The sequence below is a fragment of the Lepidochelys kempii genome, chromosome 6 (assembly GCF_965140265.1).
Source record: "Lepidochelys kempii isolate rLepKem1 chromosome 6, rLepKem1.hap2, whole genome shotgun sequence".
Classification (NCBI taxonomy): domain Eukaryota; kingdom Metazoa; phylum Chordata; order Testudines; family Cheloniidae; genus Lepidochelys; species Lepidochelys kempii.
This window is the reverse complement of record NC_133261.1, coordinates 100,499,276-100,527,133: the sequence shown is the minus strand read 5'-3', so window position 1 is coordinate 100,527,133 and position 27,858 is coordinate 100,499,276. Positions and strand designations below refer to the sequence as shown.

Sequence of the window (27,858 nt, the reverse complement as noted above, 5' to 3'; positions counted from 1 at the left end):
ACCCCTAGTTCTTGTGTTAGGAGAAGAAGTAAATAACACTTCCTTATTTACTTTCTACACACCAGTCATGATTTTATAGACCTCTATCATATTCCCCCTTAGTCGTCTCTTTTCCAAGCTGAAAAGTCCTACTCTTATTAATCTCTCCTCATATGGCAGTTGATCCATATCCCTAATAATTTTTTCTGTATCTTTTTTTATATTGGCTGACCAGATCTGCATGAAGTATTCAAGATCTAGGCATACCATGGATTTATATAAAGGCAATATGATATTTTCTGTCTTATTATCTATCCCCTTCCTAATGATTCCCAACATTGTTAGCTTGTTTGACTGCCGCTTCATATTGAGTGCTTGTTTTCAGAGAACTATCCACAATGACTCCAAGATCTCTTTCTTGAGTGGTAACAGCTAATTTAGATCCCATCATTTTATATGTATAGTTGGGATGATGTTTTCCAATGTGCATTACTTTGCACTTATCAACATTGAATTTCATCTGCCATTTTGTTGCCCAGTCACCCAGTTTTGTAAAATCCTTTTGTAGCTCTTCACAGTCTGCCTGGGACTTAACTATCTTGAGTAATTTTGTATCATCTGCAAATTTCGCCACCCCATTGTTTACCCCTTTTTCCAGATCATTTATGAATATGTTGAATATTACTGGTCCCAGTACAGACCCCTGGGGATACCACGATTTACCTCTCTACATTCTGAAAACTGACTATTTATTCCTACCCTTTTGTTTCCTATCTTTTAACCAGTTACCAATCCAGGAGAGGACCTTCTCTCTTATCCCATGACAGCTTACTTTGTTTAAGAGTCTCTGGTGAGGGACCTTGTGAAAGGCTTTCTGAAAATCTAAGTATACTATATCCACTGGATCCCCCTTGTCCACATGCTTGTTGACCCTTTCAAGGAATTCTAGTAGATTGGTGAGGCATGATTTTCCTTTACAAAAACCATATTGACTCTTCTCCAAACAAATTGTGTTTATCTATGTGTCTGACAATTCTGTTCACTACTATAGTTTCAACCAATTTACCCTGTACTGTAGTAAGGCTTACTGGTCTGTAATGGCCAGGATCACTTCTGGAGTCTTTTTTAAAAAATTTGCATCACATTACCTATGCTCCAGTCATCTGTTACAGAAGTGGATTTAAATGATAGGTTACATACCACAGTTCGTAGTTCTGCAATTTCACATTTGAGTTCCTTCAGAACTTTTGGGTGAATACCAACTGGTCCTGGTGATTTATTACTGTTTAATTTATCCATCTGTTTCAAAACCTCCTCTACTGACTCCTCAATTTGGGAGAGTTCCTCAGATTTGTCACCTAAAAAGAATGGCTCAGGTTGAGGAATCTCCTGTGACATTGCACCCCATAATGCTTTATGGGATTATGCTTATGAATGTATATATGACATAACTGGAATATGTTTTATGCTAGATATGCCATGTAACATATCTCTGTAAAGGTTATGATCCACTGGATATATTCATCATATTTGTATGCATGTATCATTTTTGTATTCAAAGTTATGAATATTGGCTATGTACTTGTTTAATTTTAAGTAGCCTCGGTGAAGCAGTTGGTCAGCTTCCTGAGAAAAGACTATTCTCAGTAACTGTCCAAACAATGAACTTGGAGACGTAAATCCACATCTGAGCTTTCCCAGGAATGTGGCCTGGCTGGTAAGGAACTCAGTCATGCATGGACAAGTGACTTGCCCATGTGACTCCAAAACTCCATCTTGGAGCTGAATTCTGGATAGGAGAAAGGAAGGGGTCTCCACCCACAAGAGAAAGTCTGTTTAAGCCCCTGGGAGATCCCTCCATTTTGTCTTCAGCTGGCTCAAGAGATAGCCTCTCCACCCTCAAAGGATACCTGAAAGAAACTGAAACAAAGGACAGTAACCACAGGGGTGTGAGTGATTGCTGGACCCAGACTAGAAGGAGGCTAGTCTCTAAAAGAAGCTTACTGGAACATCTCTGAGGGTGAGATTTCATCTGTAATCACTTTCTTACTGTATTAGGTTTAGACTTGCGTGTTTTATTTTATTTTGCTTGGTAATTCACTTTGTTCTGTCTGTTATTACTTGGAACCACTTAAATCCTGCTTTTTGTATTTAATAAAACCACTTTTTACTTATTAATTAACCCAGAGTATGTATTAATACCTGGGGGGGGGGGGGGGTAGGAGGGGAACATCTGTGCATCTCTCTCTATCAGTGCTATAGAGGGTGAACAATTTATGAGTTTATCCTATATAAGCTTTATACAAGGTAAAACAGACCTATTTGGGGTTTGGTCCCCATTGGGAGCTGGGCATCTGAGTGTTGGAGACAGGAACACTTCTTAAGCTGTTTTCAGTTAAGCCTGCAGCTTTTAGGGAACGTAGTTCAGACCTGGGTCTGGGTTTGTAGCAGGCAAGTGTATCTGGCTCAAACCAGGCAGGGCACTGAAGTCCTAAGCTGGTAGGGAAAACAGACTCAGAGGTAGTCAAAGTACATCAGGTGGTAGTTACCAAGGGGTTTTCTGTGATCCAACCCGTCACATCTCCCTCACATACTCAACCATGAAGACCAATACAAAGAATTCATTTAGTTTCTCCACAATGGCCTTATCCTCTTTGAGTGCTCCTTTAGCATCTCAATCCTCCAGTAGCCCCACTGATTGTTTAGCAGGTTTCCTGCTTCTGATGTACTTAAAAAAATGTTGCTGTTACTTTTTGAGTTGGCTAGCTGTTCTTCACGTTCTTTTTGGCCTTTTGCTCCTTTCTATTTTCTTCAATAGGATTTAACTTCCACTTTTTAAAGAATACCTTTTTGCCTCTAACTGATTCTTTTATTTTGTTGTTTAGCCCTGGTGGCACTTTTTTGGTTCTCTTACTGTGTTTTTTAATTTGGGTATACATTTAATTTGAGCCTCTATTATGGTGTCTTTAAAAAGTTCCCGTGAAGCTTGTAGGGATTTCACTTTGGGCATTATACCTTTTAATTTCTAGTTAACTAACTTCCTCATTTGCAGTAATTAACACCAGAGATTACTTGAGTACTAATAACATTTTGGCTCTAGAAAAAAGAAAGAACTGATTTCAGAGATATTGTTGAAAAAGAAGCTATATAATTGGGAAACCAGAGAACCGAAACGTAAGAGTGAGAAGGAAAGAGCAGAATCAAAGAAGACAACCAGGTTGCATGGTTGAATGACCAAATATACAGTGGGGCTTACAAACAAATTAAAGAGAAGACTTGCAAGGAGAAATTATGAGCTCATCCTCTTCAGACATGATGGGCTGAGAAAATGATGGGGCATCCTTTCATAACCACTTTGGGTAAACCTGTAAATGTAATTACCCATCTGACACATTTAAATAGGTGGCAGGATTAATTTCGGACCCAGCTACAACCTTTGGGCTTAATCACCCAATGGCATGTGATCCTTACACCCATGTAGCCCATTCCCCATGGACTTCAACTGTGCTCCAGGTGAGTGCCGGAGTTTGTAAGTATAAATCCAGACACAGGATTGAAGCCTTTCTCAGAGTTGCTTCCAGTGGAGCACTATATCAACTTGTGAACTATTGTTACACTAAAATAAATAGCTAAAGTCAGTGCAGTACCCCACACACTGTCATGGGAGGAAACTACCTTATACTCTTGCAGGGGACAGACACAAACTAGCAGGGGTTTTCCACCTTTAACTACAATGAGCCTAAATAAAGCTATTAAACAGAATAAAACTTACCGACATAAGCCCCCAGCTCCTGCAATTTTCCCTTTATAGCACCCTACAAAAAGAAAATAAATTAAGAGTATTGCATTTAAGTTAAGGAACACTGGATATAACTAATACCCAAACTCTGAAAGAATGTTGGTTGCTAAAATGTGTTTGTCAACACCACTAACACAGATCTTGTACAGGTGTTGAGCTTATTTTTCCTCTTTTCCACTATTTGCAAAGCAAACTTCCAAGGGGAGAGGCAGTGTTGACAACTCTCATAATGTAATCACCAGTATCTCCGGTATCCCTAGCTCCTTGAGTAATGAGATTACTTGAAAATCTCCATTTATGTTTTTAATTTTCCAAGCCCTTCATAACTGCAGAGAAACACTGGAAAACGTGAACACCCTCCTCCCCCAATAAAACAAACAGTAAGAAGAAACCCTTTTTTAAAAAAAAGTCTCATTTTTAAACCAATCTCATGACGGGGGCGGGGGGAAGGGAAGAGAAGAGAATCTACCTCATGATTTTTGAATCAGGGTTGGTGTATACTAGTGATGGGCTCAAGCTGCATCATTCAGAGCCAGAGTTCGGCCTCCCCGAGTGCGGGGATGTTTGGAGGTCGGTTCGGCCCCTTCCAGAGCCGGCTTTGGCGGCACAGTTCGGATCTGGATGTGGGGTCGGATTCCAAACCCCGATGGAAGCGGGGTGTCGGGGGGGGGCAGGCGGGGGCTGTGGTTTGGGCCTCTCGCCACCTGTTCTCACTCCCTGGCCATTCCCTCGTCGCCTGCCCCTTCTCCCCGCTGGGCGCGCGCGCGCACGTCGGCGAGCGGGTTGGACGTGGACCCCGGCGGACGGTTCACAGCTGGGCCCGGGGCTCGTTAGCGCACGGCGGGGTGCCCGGCCCGTGGCACCAGCCTGCGGCCCTGTTCAGCGGCTGCAGCGCGGGAGGGGCCCGGGGCCGCACCCCCCCCCCGGGAACACGGCGAGCGGGGGGAGCTGGGTTCGCCAGCGCCTTGCCCGGGGCCCCACGGCCCCCTTCTCTCTCACCCGGATCTTGCGGCTGATCTCGGTGCCGATCTCCATGGTCGCAATGTCTGAGGAGCTCCGGGCCGCCGCCGCTACCACCACAGGCCGGGCCGGCAGAGAGAGCGCGGCCTCCGCCTGCTGCGCCCTCTGCCGGGCCGCCCAGGAACAGCACACGCCGGGACTAAGCCCACCCCTCTCGGCCCTCTACAGAGCGCCGGGGTCGGCTGCTCTGCCCGCCACAGGTCGCCTCTGCGCAGAGCCTCCCCGTCGCCGCTGAGCGCCCCATCCCTGCTCTCCGCCTGCCCGGCCCCCAGACACGGGTAACCTCCCTTTAAAAACAAAAACACGGAAACGGGGTGGAAATATCCATTTTATTTCAATTCTGAGTCAAGTTGCCCAGTTGCCTATTCAGGAAGTTTCCTTCCTTGCTAAATTGGCCGATTTTAAATCAACATTTAAAAAAACCCTGTATCCCAATCAGCTAAGGATGGGATTCACAAAGGTACTTTTGGGGGAAGGATAGCTCTCAGTGGTTTGAACATTGGCCCCCTAAACTTAGAGTTGTGAGTTCAATCCTTAAGGGGGCCATTCTGGGCCAAAAATTGGGGATTGGCCCTGCTTTGAGCAGGGGTTTGGACTAGATGACCTCCTGAGGTCCCTTCCAACCCTGATATTCTAAGCCTCAGTTTTAGGGTCCACTGTGATTCACAAAATTCCCACCAAACCCTGCAAGCGCCTGCATTTTGAGAGTAAAAAGTTAAGACCCCTGTGTGGATACAAAATTCATATCCGCGGATATGCATATCCACAGATATAACAGGCTCTGCCAGGAACCACAGTGGCGAAAGCAGCAGCAGCATGTTGGGCCCCCACTGGCAAGAGCCAGCACTCACCCCAGGCAGCTCCTCTCCCTGACATGACTGTACCGCACCCAGTCCTGACCACTGTAAACCCAGTTTAACAGGCCAGTATACTGTTGGTACTTTGGACTGCTCCAAAGTGCCATAAAGCAGTGAGAGCGAATAAGTGAATCTATCGCTAAAGCTAAAATTAAAACAAAAATTAAGGTTATTACATACATTTCATAAATCACTGTATATATCACATGGTAACTTTTTTAAAATTTGTATTATTGTAGCTCTGGTAACCCCATTGTGCTAGGTGCTATACAAACACAGAGCAAAAAACCAGCCCCTGCCCCCAACAGTTTACAATGTAAGAATAAGTCAAGAGACATCAGATGGTTCCAGATGAATATGAGAGTACAAGGAAAAAATGAGACAGTATTGATCAGCATACAAGAAGTGGTCTTAACACACCTTAATAATTGAAACAAAAAAGGTTATTTCCATACAAAAAAACTACATTTAAAGATATATCAATAACTTAAAGGTAAAAACATTAACATTACAGGGATGTTGTAATTATCCCAAAAACAAGTATACAAAACCAGGAGTTAAGGTAAAACTTAAAAGAAATACAAACATATTAAAATATGGAAATAAACAGTAAAGGCATCTAAATAACATGAACTCTGTCCTGTAACAACACCATGCAATAACCATAAAATTATGATCAATAATAAATTTTTGTTTTGGGTCCCCGATTAGATTAAATTGACTTTAAAGACATTAAGGACAGTTGTAAAAAATTACTTATGGGTTCACTACAGAGCAGAGATAAAGTTTTCTAGACAAGAAAGGTCTGAATGCTAAAGGACATTGTAAAATTAATTTTATCTCAAACTAATTAGTGGATTTACTTGTAAATTACCTTTGAATACAGAATGAATTTTCTGATAAAGTGCTGTAATTTTGGGGAGTATATGCTGTATTCTTCATACATAAATCAGTGATTCATTTCTGTATTAAGTGCAAATCTCAGTTTTAACTACAAAGCTGTAACTGAAGAACCTCAATAATAATCTCAGCTAATGTATTCAGTAGCACAAGATGATGACTGCAGTTCATTGTTTACAAGCCCATTTATACCTTGAAAAGGGATCCAGCAAACACAGATAAAAGTTTCATCTGCAGAAACATAATGGACACATTTTAGACTGCAAGCATTGTAAGGCAGGGACTGTGTCTATGTCATTTTATGTCTCTATGGCACCTAACACCCTTTTAAAAATGCAACAAATTATATATATATAAATTACAGTGTTGCATTTCACATAACTGCCGTGTGTCGTAAATGGTCCCCTAAAAAGACAAGGTGGGTGAGGTAATATCTTTTATTGGACCAACTTCAGATGGTGAGAGAGACAAACTTTTTCGAGTTTACACAGAGCTCTTCTTGAGGTCTGGGTAACTTAATCAGAGCGTCACAGATAAAGAGAGGTAAACACTCTGATAAGTTTCCCAGACTTGAAGAGGAGCTCTGTGTAAACTCGAAAGCTTGTCTCTCTCACCAACATTGGTCCAATAAAAGCTATTACCTCTCCCACCTTGTTCTAATATCCCGGGACTGACATGGCTACAACATTCCATACTTTAAAAGCCCCTGTAAATTCCTGAGAGCCCTGATTTAACCTTGTTTTGTGGTTTAACCTTGTTTTGTGGAACATCCTGCATTTGTCATGAATAATACCTAGCGTGATGAAAAGCAAAGGAAGTCTCAGAGACACTCTGTCAAGTAGTAAAAGGGCAGTGAAGGAGAAAATACATTTGTAAAAAGGAGAGAAGATTTTATAAATCACACGAAGAAGAATAATTCTCGTCCCTGAGACAATATCAGTCTGTGTCTGACTTTAAGTGTCTGGAGCCACCGTCTCTTGTGTTCAGTGAATAAATTATGATGCATTCTCTAAAGCTTCTCTGGTGCTCAGAAGTCCTGGCAACCCTTCTTTCCTATTGATTTCTAGAGTACGTTGTATCTTTTCAAGAACTAGTGTCTCCCCAATAAATTCATCAAGACACTTGTCTTCTTCAAGCAAATGTCTTCTTGCTCCGGAGAACAATGGAGTTTGTTGTGTTTAGTGGGCTCACTTCGGAGTGACCCTTTTCCATTAGTCAGGGAACAAGCTGACCCAACCCTTTAGGGTTGCCAAATTTGGATTGGTCGTATTCCTGGAGGTTTCATCCCATGACATGATCTTTAAGTAGAGATTAATTTTTAATTTCTGGAGACACTGGGAGAATCCTGGGGGTTTGGCAATGCAACAAACTTTGGAGTCAGGCAGAGATACCAAATTGCCAGAAACACAATTCTGGCACCATGAATTCCTGCATTTAACGTTCCCAGCTGCACCTCTAGCATTGCACCAGCTCCATTAAGGATGGAGAAATCCCAGAGAGGCTGGATGGGGCAATGCCAGCTCATTCTAAGCCAACCAGGGAAGGCGCAACCAGCCCACTGCCCGGGGTCAACGTGGCAATGGGACCCCAGACCACAACCCTTCAGTGCCACCACAGCCCATGAGCCGTGTTGCTCCCTAGAAGGGACCCATCGGACCAAGGTGTGTCCCAGGCTGGGACCTCCCGGGAGAACCCGGCCCCTCGCAGGCCCAAGGATGGGATAGCGAGGAAGGGGGCTTGGCTAAGTGTCCCTGGGGCCTGAATTACACCTGACTACTGCGCCTGTGCCAGCCCGGCAGGAACAAGGGCGCGGGGTGCTGCCACCGGTCCAACCCCCCCATCCCAGGGCTAGTCTACATCTATTATTGCGCATACATCAGAGACCCAAGCATGCACATTCAACAACAGTAAAGCTACCGCTGCCCTCAGTACTTGCCAGACTTGGCTTCTTGGCAAAAAAGAGGGCGGGGGTAACACAGAGAGCAGCATGGGCAGGGATGTGACAGAAGAATGATGGGAGAGGTGGAGAAGCAGGGCATGAGGTGTCCTTTCTAGGGAACCCAAAAGAAACACAGGGCTCTCAGGAGGAAAGGTGGAAATGTGGGCTGCTGAGCTGGGTGCATGCCCCTTAGTGTAGGGTGACCAGATCTCCTGATTTTATAGGCACAGTCCTGATATTCAGGGCTTTTTCTTATATTAGCACATATTACCCCCCACGCGCATCCTGATTTTTCATACTTTCTATCTGATCACCCTACCTTAGTGTAAGATGCACAAATACACAGAGATGAAAAATAAGGGAGCTAAGAGTGTTCTCAGAGATGCAACTTCAGGGCAGGATCACACTGAAAGCAGGATTTAGGAAGGAGATATAACAGATAAAATGTGTGGGATCTCTCAGTCGCCTGGAGCAATCACTCCCAGTTTCAGGAACCCATCAAGACATAGAGCTGCAACGAGTTGTGTTGATAATAGTATTAGGGAGGCATCAGATTACAGGACACAATTCAGGTTGTTGACACCGTTAGGGAAGAAAAAAGGGGAGAAACATACAGAGGAGCTGGAACTAGGGGTGGAAAGGTGTTTGAAGTGGTTTCCATCATTTACAGGGTTTACAGTTTGTTCAATGGCTTTCAGCACCCCCACTATAAAAATTGTTCCAGCACCTATGGAAACATACCTTTAAAGAAAAGGAGTACTTGTGGCACCTTAGAGACTAACCAATTTATTTGAGCATGAGCTTTCGTGAGCTACAGCTCACTTCATCAGATGTTTACCGTGGAAACTGCAGCAGACTTTATATACACACAGAAATCATGAAACAATACCTCCTCCCACCCCACTGTCCTGCTGGTAATAGCTTATCTAAAGTGATCAACAGGTGGGCCATTTCCAGCACAAATCCAGGTTTTCTCACCCTCCACCCCCCCACACAAATTCACTCTCCTGCTGGTGCTAGCCCATCCAAAGTGACAACTCTTTACATAATCAAGTCGGGCTATTTCCTGCATAGATCAAGGTTTTCTCACATCCCCCCCACCCCCATACACACACAAACTCACTCTCCTGCTGGTAATAGCTCATCTAAACTGACCATTCTCCAGGTTTAAATCCAAGTTAAACCAGAACATCTGGGGGGGGGGGTAGGAAAAAACAAGAGGAAACAGGCTACCTTGCATAATGACTTAGCCACTCCCAGTCTCTATTTAAGCCTAAATTAATAGTATCCAATTTGCAAATGAATTCCAATTCAGCAGTTTCTCGCTGGAGTCTGGATTTGAAGTTTTTTTGTTTTAAGATAGCGACCTTCATGTCTGTGATTGCGTGACCAGAGAGATTGAAGTGTTCTCCGACTGGTTTATGAATGTTATAATTCTTGACATCTGATTTGTGATGTGATCTATGCCATCATGTGCCAGCAATGCCCCTCTGCCATGTACATTGGTCAAACTGGACAGTCTCTACGTAAAAGAATAAATGGACACAAATCAGATGTCAAGAATTATAACATTCATAAACCAGTCGGAGAACACTTCAATCTCTCTGGTCACGCAATCACAGACATGAAGGTCGCTATCTTAAAACAAAAAAACTTCAAATCCAGACTCCAGCGAGAAACTGCTGAATTGGAATTCATTTGCAAATTGGATACTATTAATTTAGGCTTAAATAGAGACTGGGAGTGGCTAAGTCATTATGCAAGGTAGCCTGTTTCCTCTTGTTTTTTCCTACCCCCCCCCCCAGATGTTCTGGTTTAACTTGGATTTAAACCTGGAGAATGGTCAGTTTAGATGAGCTATTACCAGCAGGAGAGTGAGTTTGTGTGTGTATGGGGGTGGGGGGGATGTGAGAAAACCTTGATCTATGCAGGAAATAGCCCGACTTGATTATGTAAAGAGTTGTCACTTTGGATGGGCTAGCACCAGCAGGAGAGTGAATTTGTGTGGGGGGGTGGAGGGTGAGAAAACCTGGATTTGTGCTGGAAATGGCCCACCTGTTGATCACTTTAGATAAGCTATTACCAGCAGGACAGTGGGGTGGGAGGAGGTATTGTTTCATGATTTCTGTGTGTATATAAAGTCTGCTGCAGTTTCCACGGTAAACATCTGATGAAGTGAGCTGTAGCTCACGAAAGCTCATGCTCAAATAAATTGGTTAGTCTCTAAGGTGCCACAAGTACTCCTTTTCTTTTTGCGAATACAGACTAACACGGCTGTTCCTCTGATACCTTTAAAGGTCAGTATAATGTAATCTGGGAGGGACCAAATCACTAACTTGCATTAAGTATAATTGAGTGATTACTGCATGGTATGGCTACTAAATTGCAGTTATTTGGGTACCTTAATAGTGTGTTTCTATACTTTAACATGTTGAGATGTCTTTTAAGCTTAAACTTAACTGCATATTTGGAGGATATTTGGAACATTCCTATAATTTTTTACATTTGTTACTGATATTTACTCTCAACATAAAATCCCTCAATCTGTTTTTTTAATTTGGCATATATGGCTTGCAGTGATCATCATAAATATGGCTCAGTAGCATTAAGATAGGTGGGAAAATAAATTGTGCTCAGAATGAAAAGAAACTGTGATAGAAACCATGTTTGGGCCTAACACAGTGAAGAAATAATTCAAGAGCAGTTCCTCATAGTACAAATATTACCTACATTTTGCTGTCACACACAGGTTAGTATTCTACTGAGTTACCTACGGCTTATCTAGTGGACCTGCAGTTAAACCTGCCTAGGGTGTGGGGAGGAGTTCAGATTGTATAACTGACATTTTCTGATAATGAATCAGCATTCACTTATTATGTCTGATTCCCCACCCGCTTGTCCCCCTTTAAGTCTGTCCCACTGCTTTCCTCTGCCCCCCACAACAAGGAGGACCAACAAAGTGAGAAGGGATCCTTAACATTTACACAAGGCTTTTCTTCAGTTAAATGCTTTATAAACATGAAGTAATTAGTCCTCACTTGATGCCTGATCTTACAGTTCTTATTAATGGCAAAATTCCTGTTGACTTCAATGGGTTTTTTGGCTTACCAAGGGCTGAGAGTTCTATCTCCTAATCAATTTTGTATTTACTAGTATTGCTACTCCCTAGTGCTGCTGAGAAGGCATCTGGATAAGGGCCGGTACTCCCCAATCACTTTTGTTTTAAGTCATAGACCTTAAAATAATGTTGTACAACAGCCACTTTATATAATACATAAACCTAATTAAAATGAAAGCTTAAAAATATGTCTAGGCGAGGTATAAATAAGACCAGTAGATTTGAAAGAAGCTTTTCTTTAATTGGAAAGGCATCAAATAAATGATCATATGATTAAAAAAAGAAAGGATTGCCCGCTGTTTGTTGTAAGTCCCTATTTCTGTAATGCCCCGGTAGCCAGAGAAGCAGCTGTCCCATCGCTGACATTCTCCCTGCCAGGCATTCCAGCTCTCTGAGGTAATGGGCTACAGCACACGGGATTGGCTTTAATCCTTCATCGTATCCTTCCGCATGCATAGAGCCAGGGGAACGCCCCCAGGAAAAGAAATTAAATGCACAGCGAGAGAGATGATTTGAAATATTCCAGAGAACTCATTTTGTGCTCAAGCAGCACAATACCCCAGGTCACATGAAAGGTGTCTGCAAAGCTGGCTGCTGCAGGTTTATTTGGCTGCAATATTGTTCCCCTCCCAGTCCGACTCTTTTCCCAGTGGAATGATCTCCAGAGCAAGGGCTTTGAGACAGGAAGTGAGGCGTGTTTTCACTATGAGTGATCGGAGAAGAAGGCGGGGGAGCGGACATAGCAGCTGTTTCATGCAAGGGGAGCATAATAAGTCAATTTCCCAGGAATTTAGATGAGGTGGCTTCAGGGGAAGAACTCTCCGCGCTGCTGGTGAGGTCCTGCAGCTAAAGATGTGGGAAGGGAGACGCTGTGTCCTTGCATCGCTGCAGCAGGTAATGGGAAAGCCGCGGGCACTGCTGGAAATAACATGTTTTTTCCCCTCTTTGTTTTGTTTGCCCAGGTTACACAGTGTCAGGTATTTCCTATTAAGATAAATAAGAGCAGCCTGGAGAGGTGAGGTCAGTTCGGGGCCTCTTCGCTCCGGGTAGCAGAGGAAGTTTGTGATGTGGTGCACGTTTTGCCTTTACTCTTGCAGTTAGTCCCAAGAGTAAGTAATTCCAGCGATTGATTGGTAAAAGTGTACCGAGGCGAGGGGAGTGATTTTTGCTTTTAGGCTTCGCCCCATAATTTATAAAATAAGTTTCTACATTTAAATACTTGAAATAGCGGGAGCCTCATTTCTCCTCCCTGCGTTGCAGTTTTACGTTGCATACTGTCATTCGTGCAAGCTATGATGAAATGCTTGACAAAGTTAAATGAAAGCTAATTATCGGAGAGGCTTTAGGAGTATGGATAAAGAAGGAAGATATTCAAATCCTTGGTAATTCTGTTTGGTTCCTGACCGGATTGAACTAAATTCTTGTCTAAAACTATATGTGTTGCATGGATGGATGGATGGATGTATATAATTTAGCAAGTGAAATTCCTTTTTTGGCTGCTGTATGAAAATTGTAGGCCTGCCAAATAAAGACTTATAATTTCAACGGAGAGTTGATTGGATTTACAAGCATTGGCACTTTAGCACAGTTTTCTTTTTGCAAAAAAAGCCCCACAACAGTGTAGATACACACGTTTGAAATAATGCCTGAGACAAATATGACAGCATATGGTAGTGCAAAATGACAGCTGGTAAATGAAAACAATACTGCACTATTTGCAAGAATTGTGCTTGGCCAGCAATAAGTTATTGAATTACTTCTGAACATAATTCCTCAAATGTTATTTGTTCAATACAATTTTATTGTAAAATATGTCAGGGGCTATGTTTGATTTAGTGAATGATATGGATTGCTAATTAAATAAGTGTAACTATTTGATTTCACTATAGCTTTCCTAAGAATCATTTTAAAAAGTGAGGTAAGCATGCCTTATAAGTAAGGAAAATTTACCAAAAAATATAGTTTAGATAAAGAGAAAATTAGTCATCACTAGAGAAACAGCAGAGAATACAGTATGACCTTAAAAATGGACCTGGCATGTCTTGAAAATTCCTTCCCTTTTAATGGACCACCAAGTCTTATTTAAAATTTCCCTCGTATGCATAAATCTAGTTTTGTCAAAGAAATAACTAAAGCAATGAGAATCTGGGCAATCTGACACTCTGACAAATGAATTGTAATAAGTCACTCTAAGGCTAGTGAGTTGTACTTGTTTGGGTGTTTTTTGTTTTTTTTTTAAGACTCCTTAGTGGTTCTTAACCTTTACTGCAGCCTGCACCCCTTTGGTTCTCAAAGTACGTTCTCACACCTTTTATCAAAAATCGTTGAAGTTCTAGGTCTAGGTCTTTAAACCTAGATATATTTTCTGTTTGTATAGTACAGTAATTGTTTAAAAATAGGTTTGATGAAACAAAGTAGTTCTACTTACGTGCCTATGCTTAATTAGTGTTTTCGATGATTTATCTTCTAAAAAAATCTGGCATTCTTGCACCTCCAGAAAGGGCATCTCGCACCCACAAAGGGTGTGTGCACCCCAGGTTAGGAACCACTGCCTTAGAGCTAAAAAGTCATTCATGTTTAATTATACCCCTTTTAAAACTGTTAAAACAGATTTAAAGTTCTGACGAAAAGCTCCATAATTGGGTTTTTGCCTTTGGAACCAGAGGGATCAGAGAAAAGAGCATAATCTGATGTAGGATCTGTTCAATACCAAGGCACAGGAAAGCGAGCTTGGTCAGTGATCCACAAGTTTCACTTCCAGGAATAAATCCACTGCGGGATTCTGCCCTCAGTATGCAGGAAACTCTGCAAGGTTCAGTCTGTGGAACCTTCCCTGCATGCTATTGTTATGTAGTAGGACTATGTGGATCAATGTGCAGAGCAAACTGGAAAACCTGGAAACCCCACGTCACCCTAGGCTCTGCAGGGAAATCTAATTCCATCCATTATATTCCAGTACTACCTAGAATTTTGTTAGGTATTGCATATGCATACAGGGAGACAGGCTGGATGAGAGACTATCTTAATTACTGCACAGACTTCTGTGGAAATTTGCCAGGAGCTGGGGAAGTATGTTGTATAGAATGGTACAACCTATTCCAAATCATCAGAAGCGTGACCATGCAAAAAGGACATGGAGGGTTTCCTGATCTGGAGAGTTAAGTAGGTCACTGAGGTGCTGCTTCCCTGCACTCTCTGTGTCATGGGGTCAGTCATCTGTCCCTTCTTGCCTACCTTTATTCCCCTCCATGGGTGCCTAACAAAAGGGAACATGGAGCTCTGTATGAGTTTATGAATTTTCCTTGATTGGGTCAGAATGATCCATAATAAAATACTCAAATTAGATATAGATTATCTTTATTTATACATTTTAAGGGGCTAAAAGAGAGGTGCATTAGGAGTCTGCTTCCCCCATCAAAACTGATCTGTGTTCTGGAAATAGTGTATTTGATTTAACAAATTGTAAGGGGAGTCTTCTCAGAAATCAAAGTCCATAAATTTTAAAAAATATAATACTAACACATGCTAGTTTGAAGAAATGTTATTTGGAAGACTTTGGAAACAAGGAGTTGATGTTTGATTCTTTCCTAACCATAGAAGAGAGAGAAATCAACTGTAATATTTTGCAGGCAAAACAATGTACATGATTTGACAAACTTGTATGTTATGTTTTTGTCCACAATAAATATTTGCTGCCCGGCTACACCACCACTGACAAATAAGACTTGATGGTAAATACTGACAGGTCCTTAACCACTGTGCTAGAGCAGACGTTTAGTAACTGCTATTATTGTTAATGTTGCAGAACATGTTGCCTGCAGCAGTCTGGGGTTTCATTGATGATTGGGTTAATTATCAAATTCCATAGTGTAGTAACTAGTGCCTTCAAGTAACACTGAAGTTATTGCTAACTTCCTGGTAATACTCAGTGTTTCCTTGAAATATCTTATCCTGATCAACACCAGGTTCTCTGTATACTGTCAATTTCTGTGCATCATCACTGTATAGAATTTGGTAGGCAGAGATGTAATAGTAGTACTCTGCTACGATGGATCCAGTAGTTATAATGCCTGTTGTTCTCTTTTCTTTATTCAGGTCTGTTTGTAACCACTGATATCCATTAGTGGTAAACGCAGCCCAAGGAGGTCCAGGCCTCTTCAATCTGGCTCTTTCAGGAGTCCAGATGTTTGCCTGGCCTGTTTGGTCAGGCCACTCTAGACCTGATGATGCAGTAAGCTAGGCATATATTTTGATAGAGTTAATATTCTCCCGGTTCATAGACACACATTCCATTTGTTTCCTTTATCTATAATTCACTCTCACTCTGTTCTGCTTTTCTAGGTTTTAAACACTGCTGGAGTAACATAACTTTTTATAAATTCCCTATTTAATAGCCCCAATAATATTTCCTCCCTAACTTTTTAAAAATAAAACCCTTTCAGTTAAGGTGGATGTGAATTTGCATTTAAAAAAACTCCCCCCCCCCCCCAACCCTTCATTAAAAAGGACATTTGCAGGTTTGCTTATATAAAAGCTGACCATCCCCTTCCTGAAGTTTCAAGTGATGAAACAAAGCTACTGGGAAACTAGAGGGGACCAAAAAAATAAAAAAGCTAGATGTGTGGCATCCATGATTCCACCTGAGCACCTGATGACATCATTGTTGTGACCTAGACGCCAGAAATATTACCCCCAGCAAAACCAAACATAATAGAAAAAATAAACTGCACAGGAGGAATCTGCCCCATGTGTCCCGCTAACAATGCACAAGGTTAAAGGGGAGTTCAGCTGGAGGCCTAACTAAAGTGAGCACTGTCCCTTTAAATGCACCCCTCCCTCGCCTTCCCCTGGCTGGGGGTGGCCTCTCCAGATTAACCAGTCCCTGACAGTCAAGAAGCTCCTGTGGGTGACAGCCTGAATACCTTGCCCCCAGCTGCCCAAATACCTTGCCCCCAGCTGCCCGGTGCTCACAGTCTGGGTGGGGGAGCCTCCCTTTGACAGCCTGGGTTCTGAGCCCCTTCAGCCCTCCCTGGCAGTGGACTTGCTCCCTCCCTCCCTCCCTTCCTCTGGACAGGTCTGCTCTGTGTCAGCTATGAGCTCATCCAGAGGGTCTTCAGAGCCTGACACCAAGCAGGTTCTAGTCACCAACCTAGTGGGGCTAGTTCTAACAGAGGGGGGATGAAACCAAACAAATCTCTTAAAGTCCAGGCTCAGGTAATCAGTGTGTCCGTGCTGTGTGCGTGTTGTTTACCTTGGGCTGGTAGTTTCAAGATTAATGTTTGGTTTCCTCCTCCCCAGGAATGTGATTAGATGTCAGCAATTTACTACGTGAAGCCTGCCTTTGTGTAGCAATTTCCATCAGAATGGATCTCAAAACACTTTATAAACCTTACTAATTACCCAAACTACTTATATCTATGAAACATAGTAATCACTGCATAGAGAATAATAGTCTTTTTAGAAAATGGTGATACCTTCACTTCCATTATGCAGGCACATTTTCTAAACAGTCAATAATAGTAATAATGTGCAATTTATTATAGGGAGTGGTCTGTGAGAAAGTACTGGAAAGAGGGTCGTAAGTTTCCAGACTTATTTATGGAGGGTTTTCTGCGCTTAGGAGGTAGCATGAAAATTGTTTGTGGGAGACATGGAGCAATGGATGGTGTCAAGGAAATTGTTAGGGTTTATAGGTTTCCTGGAAGAAGTCTCTCTTTGAGGAGATTTAGAAAAGAATTGCTTCAACCATCACTGAAAGGTAGTCCCCTCTGGTGAGGTGGAGGGGAGGACTCTATGGCAAGTACTAGCAACCTGAAGCACAGTGCGGATGTTTAGGACAGGAAATAAAGAATATTGTAGCTAACGAACTTCAGGGGGAAATGAGAGTTGGAATATAATGAACTGAATGGGAATCTGGCTAGTATTCCCTCACCCCAGCTCTAAACTAAAAACCCACCACCACATGACACGCCAAACTGTGGCATCTCTAATGACCCTGTGTTTTGGTTCTGCATTTTGTCCAAGACGGAGCCTCCAATAGCATGGTGCTCCTAGGACAATACTGGAGCACAGATTTAGTCCTGAGTTGGAGAAAACAGTGCCACCTATTGACTCTCCCTCCCAAATATTTGAGACACCTACGTTTTTCCTAAAGGTGTCTCATCCAAGTATTGATCCAGTTTATGAAATACCTAGCAGTTTTAGAGCCGTTTTTGTCTTTAAAGCATGTCAGCCGCATTTGGTCAAAATTCATTACACTATTTGGCAGATGACTAAGACAGAGCCATCAAGAAGTTGTGACTTACCAAAGGTCATTCCAAGAGTCTGTGGCAAACCAGGAATCTTCATTCTTGTTTCACTGTTGTAGAGCACGGTCCACTCTCTATAGTGGAGGAGAAAAATGTTGACCATGTAGATTTAGGAAACGTAAGTCTGTGTGGATTTCCCATGGCTCCAATTCCCCTTTCAAATAAATCACTTCTGGACTCTCTCCCTTCTCCTTGTTAGAGCTGCTGTGGAAACTCCCTCCAGTTAGAGCTTGGTGGAGGACCTGCTCTTCTTTAATGGCTACTGCTGCTGCCGCTGGTTGATTGGCAGGATACTTCAGGGCTCCTTATTGCTTGGGAGAAGACTGCTACTTCCCTTCATTTTCCGGTGTGGTGATACCTTTTCATCACTGGCCGTGGGGAAAGATGCCGTTACCTTTTGGGCTCAAATTGAAACGAACTCGACGTTACACAGTGTCCAGCAAGAGCTGCTTGGTGGCCCGCATCCAGCTGCTCAACAATGAATATGTGGAGTTCACTCTTTCTGTGGAGAGCACCGGCCAGGAAAGCCTGGAGGCTGTGGCTCAGAGACTCGAACTGCGGGAGGTAAGCAAATTGGCAACTTCTCTAGCCATCACTTTAAAGGGGTTACCCACTACAGTGATTCCCGACTATTTTAGATCCGTGGTTTTTAATCTTTTTTTTCTTTGTGGATCCCTAAAAAATTTTGAATGGTGGTGTGGACCCCTTTGGAAATCTTAGACATGGTCTAAGTGGACCCCTGTTAAGAACCGTTGAGAACAGTTCTATGGTAATGACAACCTTTCTTGGACCCCCTTAGACATAGTCTGTGGACCCCCAAGGGTCCATTGACCCCAGATTGAAACCACTGTTTTAGACAGCTATGATACTTTACCAAATTCTCTCCTGTACCAGCCACCCCAGCATGTTCCTTCTATTGTGAATGCTCTGATCCACAGTGCAACTTGGATGGCTTCAAAACCCAGTCTCACAATTTATGTTGTAGGGTTAGAGAATAGGATGTGGACAGCAGCAGTGCACCATGTTTCAGCCCACAAGCCTAAAGTGCCAGCCAAAAGGACAATGGTTGGCACTTCTTATACAGTGCTGAGAATATTGTCATTACTTGTCTTAAATTCTGACCATTCCTGCCTGAATAGATCATAACAGAGGGATACAGAAAGTAGTGGGCGATTTGGAGGCAGGTGTTAATTTAGAGTCTTTTTTTTTTTTTCCCTTTTAATCAGTTGTGTTTGTAGAGCTTACATGAAAGAAGTGGCTCTTTAAGAAAGAGGTATTTGAATGAGTGGGGTCTCAGGGCACTGGTGCTGGGCAAAAAAGCACCAGTACTCCTGGGTGATGCGTGAACCACCAGCTGGGGGATGCTCGCCCCTGTCCCTGCCAGGCCACATCTCTTCCACCTAACCCGCCTGCCATAGCCCCCCCACACCACCACCACACCACACCCCTGCAGCCACCGGCCCAGTCCCGCAGCTAGTCCCCCAGCCACAAAGGAATGCAGGGGCATACTGCCCCAGCCCTGGGGCGCGGGAGGGAGGGCGGCATGCAACCCCAGCCTCCCCAGCTTCTGAGCGCGGGAGGTGTGACCCCAGCCCTTGGGGCGGGCGGCCATTCACCCCACCATCCCCAGCTCCAGAGTGCAGGAAGGCAGGTGGAGTGGAGCACTGTGGGGTTGGAGCCAGAGGACTGGAGCCACACGCAGGGAGAGTCACAGCAGCGGGCAGGGTTGTTTGGAGAGGCAGGGCCTGGCTGTTTGGAGAGGCAGTGTCTCTCCTAGCCTATGCGACCAGCCTCCCATGCCAGCGCGAATACATGTACTGTGGACTGGGCACGTGCAAATACACGCATGGTATATATAAGCTAGGTCTGGGGTTTTCAAACTTCATTGCCCCGTGATCCCCTTCTGACAACAAAAATTACTACAGGTAATACCCAGGAGGAGGACCGAGACCTGAGCCTGTCCAAGCCTGACATCCTGGGCCGGGGGTCCAAAGCCTCAGCCCCACTGCCCCAGGTGGGGGACCAATGCCAAAGCCCAAGAGCTTCAGCCCCAGGTGCGGGGCCTGTCACCTGAGCCCCGCCACCCTGGCTTTGACCCTGGCCCTGGGCAGTGGGGCTTAGGCTTCAGCCGTGGTCCCCAGCAAGTCTAATGCCAGCCTTGGCAACCCCATTAAAATGGGGTTGTGACCCACAGTTTGAGAACTGCTGAGCTAGATGGCCCATTAAATGCATAGTTGGCCAGGTGCAGATGCTTGACTTCCACTAAAAGACAGAGTATTTGCAGACACAAATTAGTTTTGAAAAGAAGGTTAAACATTTTGGAGAACTCTCCAGTAACTCAGATTTACCTCTGTCCCACACAAATCTGATGATGTTCCCTCTTTTTTATGTTTTGATTTATTTACACCTGAAGTGCTGAATTGTGAAACTGGTCTTATAGAATCCTTAGCTAAGTAAAACCTTTGTTCACACAGATCCCTTTTTAAAGGGAGACATTTATTATTATTGTAACTCCATTAGCTTCAATCTAGTGGTACAAGAGATGAATTTGACCCCAAGGGCTGGATGCTGTTGACACAATTTGGAAATTGGCACATATCCCAGTCTTGCTGTAACCACTGTATTGTGTATTTTGTACTGCACTAATCTGGCTTTTTGTTCAGGAAAAAACCAAAATATAAACTAGAAAATGTACAAGACTGAAATGGGCATATGTTGTACCGTAGTACTAGAAAAGAGATGCCTCTAAATACTGCCTTGTATCAGAGACAAAATCCCCGACTGCGGAACACAACAAAAATAGAAGAGCAAGCTGAAACGGATATAGGATTACTCTGTTTAGTTAATTGATAACTTGTTGATTTTTTCCAAAATATTGTATTTCCAATTTTAAGCAGCTTCAGTAACTATTGAGCAAACTAATTTAGGGCTCAGTCCTGCAGACGGTTACTGTTGCAAACAGCATTAATTAGTTTAGGACTGCTCATGGTATTAAGCATTATACAGTAGCAAATGTTTGCAGAAATGGCCTCGTATTCTGTTTTTAAAAATGTTTTGATAAACATAAGTCAGTGGATTTGTACTGGGGTTTGCTTATCAGCACTTGCTTACTTTGGGATCCATTAACTTCCATCTGCCTTCTTGTAGTTTGCCATCAGTTGTCTTTTTAAACCTTATAGTTCAAAATTTAATATACCACATACTTTTCTGCAGCTGTTACTAATTCATTGTCTTGTGTTCTCACCATGCTATGTTGTGCCTGAGGGGGGAAAAATATGACAAAAGTAGTTATTTTGGGGATAGTGCCAGTCTGTACTGTAGCAGGCTGTGTATGTGTTAGTGGAGTTTGGAGACCTCTGAAAATAGAGTAAATTGACAATCAGAGCCGATTTACAGTAGCAGGTAGAGATCTTATATCTGGTTTGCAACTACATTCCCCCTCCCTTAGTGGTTCACTCTCCCCCACCCTCACTCACTTTCATTGGGCTGGGGCAGGAGGTGGTGAGGGCTCTAATTGGGGGTGCAGGCGCTGGGGTGGGGCCAAAAATGAGGGGTTCAAGGTGTGGGAGAGGGCTCCAGGCTGGGTCAGGGAGTTGGGGTGCAGGAGTGGGTGTGGGCTCTGGCTGGGGGTGTGGGCTCTGGGTTGGGGCTGGGGATGAGGGGTTTGGGATGCAGGAGGGGGTGCAGGCTCTGGGGTGGGGGATGAGGGGTTCAGGGTGTGAGAGGGGGCTCTGGTCTGGGGTAGGCGGGTTGTGGTGTGGGGGGGTGAGGGCTCTGGCTGGGGGTGCAGACTCTGGGGTGGGCCCAGGGATGAGAGGTTTGGGGTGCAGGAGGGGGCTCCAGGTTTGCAGGAGCCTCAGGGCTGGGGCAGGGGGTTGGGGCTCATGGTTGGGGCATGGGCTTACCTCGGGTGGCTCCCGGTTAGTGGTGCAGCGGGGATAAGGCAGACTCCCTGCCTGTCCTGGCACCGTGCTGTACCTCGGAAGTGGCCAGCAGGTCTTGCTCCTAGGTGGTGTGTCGGGGAGGGGAGAGGCTCTGTGTGCTGCTCTTGCCGTAGGCAGAAAAAACTATGGTTTCCAGTTGATGCTATAGGGGGAACTGAGGGAGGCAGAATGAGATGACCAGAATTAGAATTTGGCTAGAGCACTAAGAATCAAGCTCCGTTTTTCCTGTGGTCTCTTAAGAGACCATCAAGTGATTGAGACCTCGGGTTTATATTTCATGTACAAGGCCAACAAGACCTTGCCTTTTAGCACCATTAATTTTCTACTGACGGAGAAGGTACAGTAGATCACGACCTACTGTATCATCAGAACTGTGTCTCTGTCTCCCATGCAAATACTGACCAAACCCAGCTGCTTAGCTTGTGAAGTCCCATTGCCTCAAAGCAAGGTGGCATGCATGTAGGCGATAGAGGCAACCTTTTCCCACCTAAAATTTTGGTTTCCATATTAGTATTCTCTAGACCTATTTTATTAGTTTCTTTAATTTTACTGTGCCTTTTTTTTGGTCAGCAGTTCCACAATTATACAAGAGCCCTGCTATTTCTTTCTATAATGCAGAAAGTAATTAGCTGGAAAATAGTTAAGTGGAAATTCTACAGTTCTTTTTATCTAGGTTTGATTTTCTGCCCAGGAGTTAAATGACGAATAAGTTGCTATAATAAACAAACTTCACTACAGTGTTAAACTCAGAAGCTTGACATATTTTAAGAATTATGTCATGTCACTTTTTTTAGGATTGTGTAATGTCTTGTGCTACTATTAACAGACTTTTAGCAATGAGTAAAAAATGATTCTATTTTAATCAGCACCAGTATTCCAGAGTGCACTACCTCTACTGAGAATTCATAGGGCCAAATGCTACCCTTGAAGCCAAAAGAAGGCTTGCATGTGACTCAGAAGACAGGATTTGGCAGAGTGTTTTATTTGGCTTTAATCTGTTTATAATGGGCCTTCAAGTGTACACTTTTTTGGGGGCAGGGAGAGGTTATTTAAATGAACACAATTATACTCTATCATATTTAAGAGTAGACACATTTCGTTATTTGTGGTCATAACAACTTAGATCTGTTTTTATGCAACAACATAAGTGGCCTGCTTTTTGAAGAAACGGAGTGGAAACTTCAGGCAGTCAGCACCTCCGAAAAACCAAGATACTTATTCAATATAGATTTAGATGCTTATTTTGGTCTGACAGGTTTGAAAATTTTGGCATATTTAGCCCAAATCTCAAGGTCCTCCCGTCCCCCTTTAAATAACAATCCATTTTCTTTTTCATGGTTTAGATTAAGTCTACAGATCAAACCCAGTCAAATGGTTTTCTGGGCATTGTCACGTATCTCCACAAGGTCAATTTTCATAAATGTTCATATGATTCGGGGAAATAGGACACAGGCAGAGACACACACATTTTGACAGTAGGCTGCATTGGTTCAGTAGTGGTCACCAAAATACTGTTAGGTTTCAATGTCCAGCTTTAAACATTGCACTGATCCTAAAGATTAGTGGTAGCCCCTAGCTGTTACTATAATTGCTAGGCCAGCTAAATGCATTAGTACCTGGGCAGATGGACTGGACCAGTAGTAAGAATAGGCTTATATACACAAGCTTATCACAGCAGCAGGTGGGATCTGACAGCGCTTGGCCTATACCTCAACTTTAATTGAGGTATGAGTCTACATTATTGTAACTGTATTCCTGTAGTTCATCTACCTTACATTGTTTTAATGTAATTTTACATAAAAGGATGCTAAGGTAGCAAATTCTAGCAGTCAGAAGTTAGGAAATGCCATAATTAAGGTTGTCATGTAACTTTATTTCAGCTCCTTGTGTGTGCGCACGTTATAGTGTATATGGTCAGTGAGCTTGTCTATGCAAACAATTAGATGATGGCAAGCTGGGCTGCAGCTCTGCCCCACGCTGGGCTGCGGCACACTACCTGTAATTTATGTACCTTGCTGATGCGAGTCTCAGTCAAAGCCTATGCGCATCTGCAGGGGTGCACACAGACATTTAGTCCGCTCTAGGCTAATGCGGGGCACTTCCATATCCCCACTTCCTACGGTCTAGCTGTTTGTGTAGACAAGCTCTTTAATAACATGATCAGCTACAATTTTTTTCACAGGATCCATGCCTCATTCAGTGTACAATGGACATTGGTGGGCTCATTCAATGGGTACCTGTTCAATACTTCTTTATCCTCTTCATTCAGTGTGTGGCTTTGTCCCTGTGTGTTCTTTGCAGCATGTGGATGGCATGCAATACTGAATCCCAAATTATCTTCCTGAGGTTTTTCTAGGGTGCTTTCATCATAGTACCTTAGGTCCAAAGCCCTAAAGGGACTGAGGCATTATGATTCTGAGCATCGCAGCCCCTGACTTTTAGATCCCTAGAAAATCACAGTATATTACTGCAATCTGGAAAGCCTGAACTAGACACCTAGGTGCCCTGTACAATAAATGGGGAGAGATTGGTACCTCGTACTGCGATCCACAAAGCCAGCATACTAGGCAGGGAGCCGACTAAGCTAGCCAATGGGAGATGCTGACCGCAGGGATGTGTGCAAACCGCAATCCAGTCACAGAGATAAGCTCTTAAATGTAGGCTGCAGTGAGGTGTCTATCTCTGCTAGTGATCCAAGAACCAGGGAAGATAGGTGTTCCTAAATTGCATGAGGAGCCAGGAACAAAACAGCTGGGGGAGGAGGACTTTCTTGGTAAGGTTTAGCCTAGTCAGTGGATAGTGTACTCGCCAAAGATGTGGGAGATCCTGGATTCAACTCCTCTTCCCCCCTCCCCCCCTTTTGAGGGGGAGAAGGGATTTAAACAGGGATCAGCCACTTCTCAGGTGAGTGCCCTAACTCAGTGGCTCTCAACCAGGGTATGTGTATCCCTGGGGGTACTAAGAGGTCTTCCGGGGGTACATCAACTCATCTAGATATTTGCCTAGTTTTACAACAGGCTATGTAAAAGCACTAACAAAATTAATGCAAACTAAAATTTCCTAGACAATGATTTGCTTATATTGCTCTGTATACTATACACTGAAATGGAAGTACAATATTTATATTATAATTATATGGTAAAAATGAGAGAATAAGTGAGGTGAAACTAGGGGGTACACAAGACAATTCAGACTCTTGAAAGGGGTACAGTAGTCTGGAAAGGTTGAGAGCCACTGCCCTATCTATTAGGCTATAGAGCTATTTAACTCTTCACTTGCCCAATTAATATTTAGTTATTCAATTAGTTAACTAACAACTTCAATAGGAGAGACTGAGACACCCATACAAGAATATCCTAAAGTCCAGTGGCTAGAGCAATCACCTGAGAGGCAACAGATCCCTGTTCAAATCGCTTCTCTCCCTCAAGAAAAGTGGGGCTTGAACTGAGGGTTTCCTACATCCTGGGTGAGTCCCTCATCCATTAGCACATCCACAAAAGGCACATCTCTGACAACAAGTCAACACCCTGGACAAATTTCAAGTCCCTGCTCCAAAGCATGGAGGTTCTAAAGCAGGGATTGGCAACCTTTGGCACGCAGCCTGCCAGGATAAGCCCCCTGGCGAGCCGGACCGACTTGTTTACCTGCCGCATCCGCAGGTTCGGCCGATCGCAGCTCCCACTGGTTGTGGTTTGCTGCTCGAGGCCAATGGGGGTTGCAGGAAGCAGCGGCTTCCAGTAGTTCCCATTGGCCTAGAGTGGTGAACACATTTTTTCCTACTCTCATTCTCAGAAATGGCTGACCCTTTCAGTATGGGGAGGATGAGGGGGAAATCAACTTGAGGCAGACACTTGGCATACGATATTTCAGCCCTGGCGGTTAACATTGCAAAATTAACTGGAAGCGCGGTCTTTTAAAGAAAAGTGTTAGGTAGTCTATAGGTGTTTCTACCCGCACCATCTATAACAGTGCGTGTGCATAAACCACTTGGGGAAATTCCTTACTGCCACTGATACCAATGCACAACATTGATGCCATATATTAATCACTATTATAATAAAAGTACTGATGGTTTGTCTGATCTTCAGATTGACCTTTTATACCCAGGTCCGTGCTCATTGAGGACCCAATTCTGAAATTGTTATTCACAGGAATAAAGGCTGCCAAATGAGACATTATTGATCATTTCTTGTATGGTGTGAAATTTAGATTTGAATGAGTCTGATTCTGCATCATGAAGTTAATGCTGCATCATGAAAAGTAAACTTTTAGTAGCAAGAATATTACTTACTTATGTGAATAGTCTTATCAGAGTCAATGAGCATGCTCACAGTAATAAAAGGTGGTAGTGTTTTGGGAATAGGGCTGTTAATTTATATATTAGGCAACCAAAAGTGTTTTCTTCAACTACCTGGGCTTGTTTTGTTATTGCATAATATTTAATATGACATGCTATTAAAAATTGCTATTACTGTTACATGCGATTACTGTTAAATATTTCAGTACTCCTGGCAGTTTTGAATCCTAAGACTATAGGTTTATAAAGCCTTCCTGTGTTAAATGGTTTTTAGTCCTGTATCTCTAGCCTTTTGTGAAGCTGGAGACAGTGCCAGGTTTACACTATATGCACTTTATCTGGTATTGCAATACTGACATGATTTGATCATTGAATTTCTTCCCTCTTTTTCAGATTACTTATTTCAGTCTGTGGTATTACAATAAGCAAAACCAGCGCCGGTGGGTGGATTTGGACAAGCCTCTAAAAAAGCAACTGGACAAATATGCTTTGGAGCCGACGGTATATTTTGGAGTGGTGTTTTATGTGCCTACTGTTTCTCAGCTTCAGCAGGAGATTACCAGGTAACTTGCACATGTTTTTAATTTCAGTTTTTAACATTCTAACATATGGGTCATCTTAAAGTAGACATAATTGCCTTATTTCCAACCTTTGTAAAAATGGAAATGCAGACTTAAGGCAGAAACTGTGCCCAAACTGTGGCATTTATTATCCTTTTAGTGTATTTAGACTATATAATAGAGTTACTCTTAGGATGAATTTTCCCAATGATCTTATGAGTCCATTGGTGCCTAGTAAAGTTACTCACAGACATGCTTGCATGATCAGCCTGTCAGTTGTTATAGATTTTTCTTTTAGAGCAATACTTTGCTTCAGGAAACCAATCCAACACTTACCACCTGAAGGGCTCATAGAGGCAGGTTGTCCTATTGTCAGAACACTCTCTGGCATTCATAAACCATATTTGCAAAGTGTGTGTGATTATAGACAATAAAGATGGATATCAGAGAGGAAATTGTGCATCCTTTTCCACTGTTGCTTTGTGTATTCACTGATCACAGGCACAAGTGCCAGGAAGTGTTGTTAATTGTAAAGGAGAATCCAGTTCAGCATGTTCACTGATTCACTCTTCATATTGTGAATGTACCTTCACTCTTTTATAATTTTATTTTTTATAGACAAAAGAAATGCAAAAATGTAAATGAATTGGGATAGACTCTGTACAAATAGAAATGGAAAAAAAACCTGAATCTTTCCTTAAATCCAAATTCTAAACATCTAAACCAGTGGGCTGTGTTTACATAGCCTCAATAGGGAGGTAAGGATAAACAGATTTGATTCACCTTTTCCCAGCTGCTGTTCCACTTCTTATTTTAATGTACATGGTGTTTACACCAGTGTGGTGATTTTTTTCACTTTCACTGAGTTACTTCTAATTTATACCAGTTTGGCTGAGACCACATTCAGACCCGATATTTAGAGTTTAATAGGAAACTGTTGTAGCAGGCTGTATTGCAGTTACTATCTGTGATAAATTTAGTTTCTCACAGAAGTGGAAAACACTACGGCTGTTACTCTGAAACTTTTATTTTAATGTGAACTGCTGTAGTTCAGGAGTTTACTTTTAACAATTAGAAGACTAAAAATTATTTTGCTGCTGCATGGACCCTTCATATCTGTGACTGTCCTGGGTACCC

General features: G+C 43.0%; 2 protein-coding genes across 7 annotated transcripts in view; one reads left to right on the top strand and one right to left on the bottom strand.

Moving 5' to 3' along the window:
- ZC3H14 (zinc finger CCCH-type containing 14) overlaps nucleotides 1–4,927 on the bottom strand; it is a 44,357-nt gene extending 39,430 nt beyond the window's left edge. The window contains exons 1-3 of one of the 5 annotated variants that reach the window (XM_073349390.1): nucleotides 4,248–4,757; nucleotides 3,752–3,794; nucleotides 2,298–2,475 (exon numbers count right to left, since the gene is read on the bottom strand). In XM_073349390.1, coding sequence (XP_073205491.1) covers nucleotides 2,298–2,319 — 22 coding nt within the window. In that variant the 5' untranslated portion in view covers nucleotides 2,320–2,475; nucleotides 3,752–3,794; nucleotides 4,248–4,757. Of the gene's footprint in view, nucleotides 1–1,179; nucleotides 1,900–2,297; nucleotides 2,476–3,751; nucleotides 3,795–4,247; nucleotides 4,758–4,777 lie in introns of those variants that run through there. The other 4 variants (XM_073349392.1, XM_073349393.1, XM_073349389.1 and 1 more) reach the window with 4 other exon arrangements.
- Nucleotides 4,928–12,080: 7,153 nt separating this feature from the next.
- The window catches only part of PTPN21 (protein tyrosine phosphatase non-receptor type 21), a 56,043-nt gene continuing 40,265 nt past the window's right edge, over nucleotides 12,081–27,858 (top strand). For both annotated transcript variants that reach the window (XM_073349374.1, XM_073349372.1), the window contains exons 1-3: nucleotides 12,081–12,506; nucleotides 18,120–18,484; nucleotides 26,555–26,724. In XM_073349374.1, coding sequence (XP_073205475.1) covers nucleotides 18,305–18,484; nucleotides 26,555–26,724 — 350 coding nt within the window. In that variant the 5' untranslated portion in view covers nucleotides 12,081–12,506; nucleotides 18,120–18,304. The remainder of the gene's footprint in view (nucleotides 12,507–18,119; nucleotides 18,485–26,554; nucleotides 26,725–27,858) is intronic.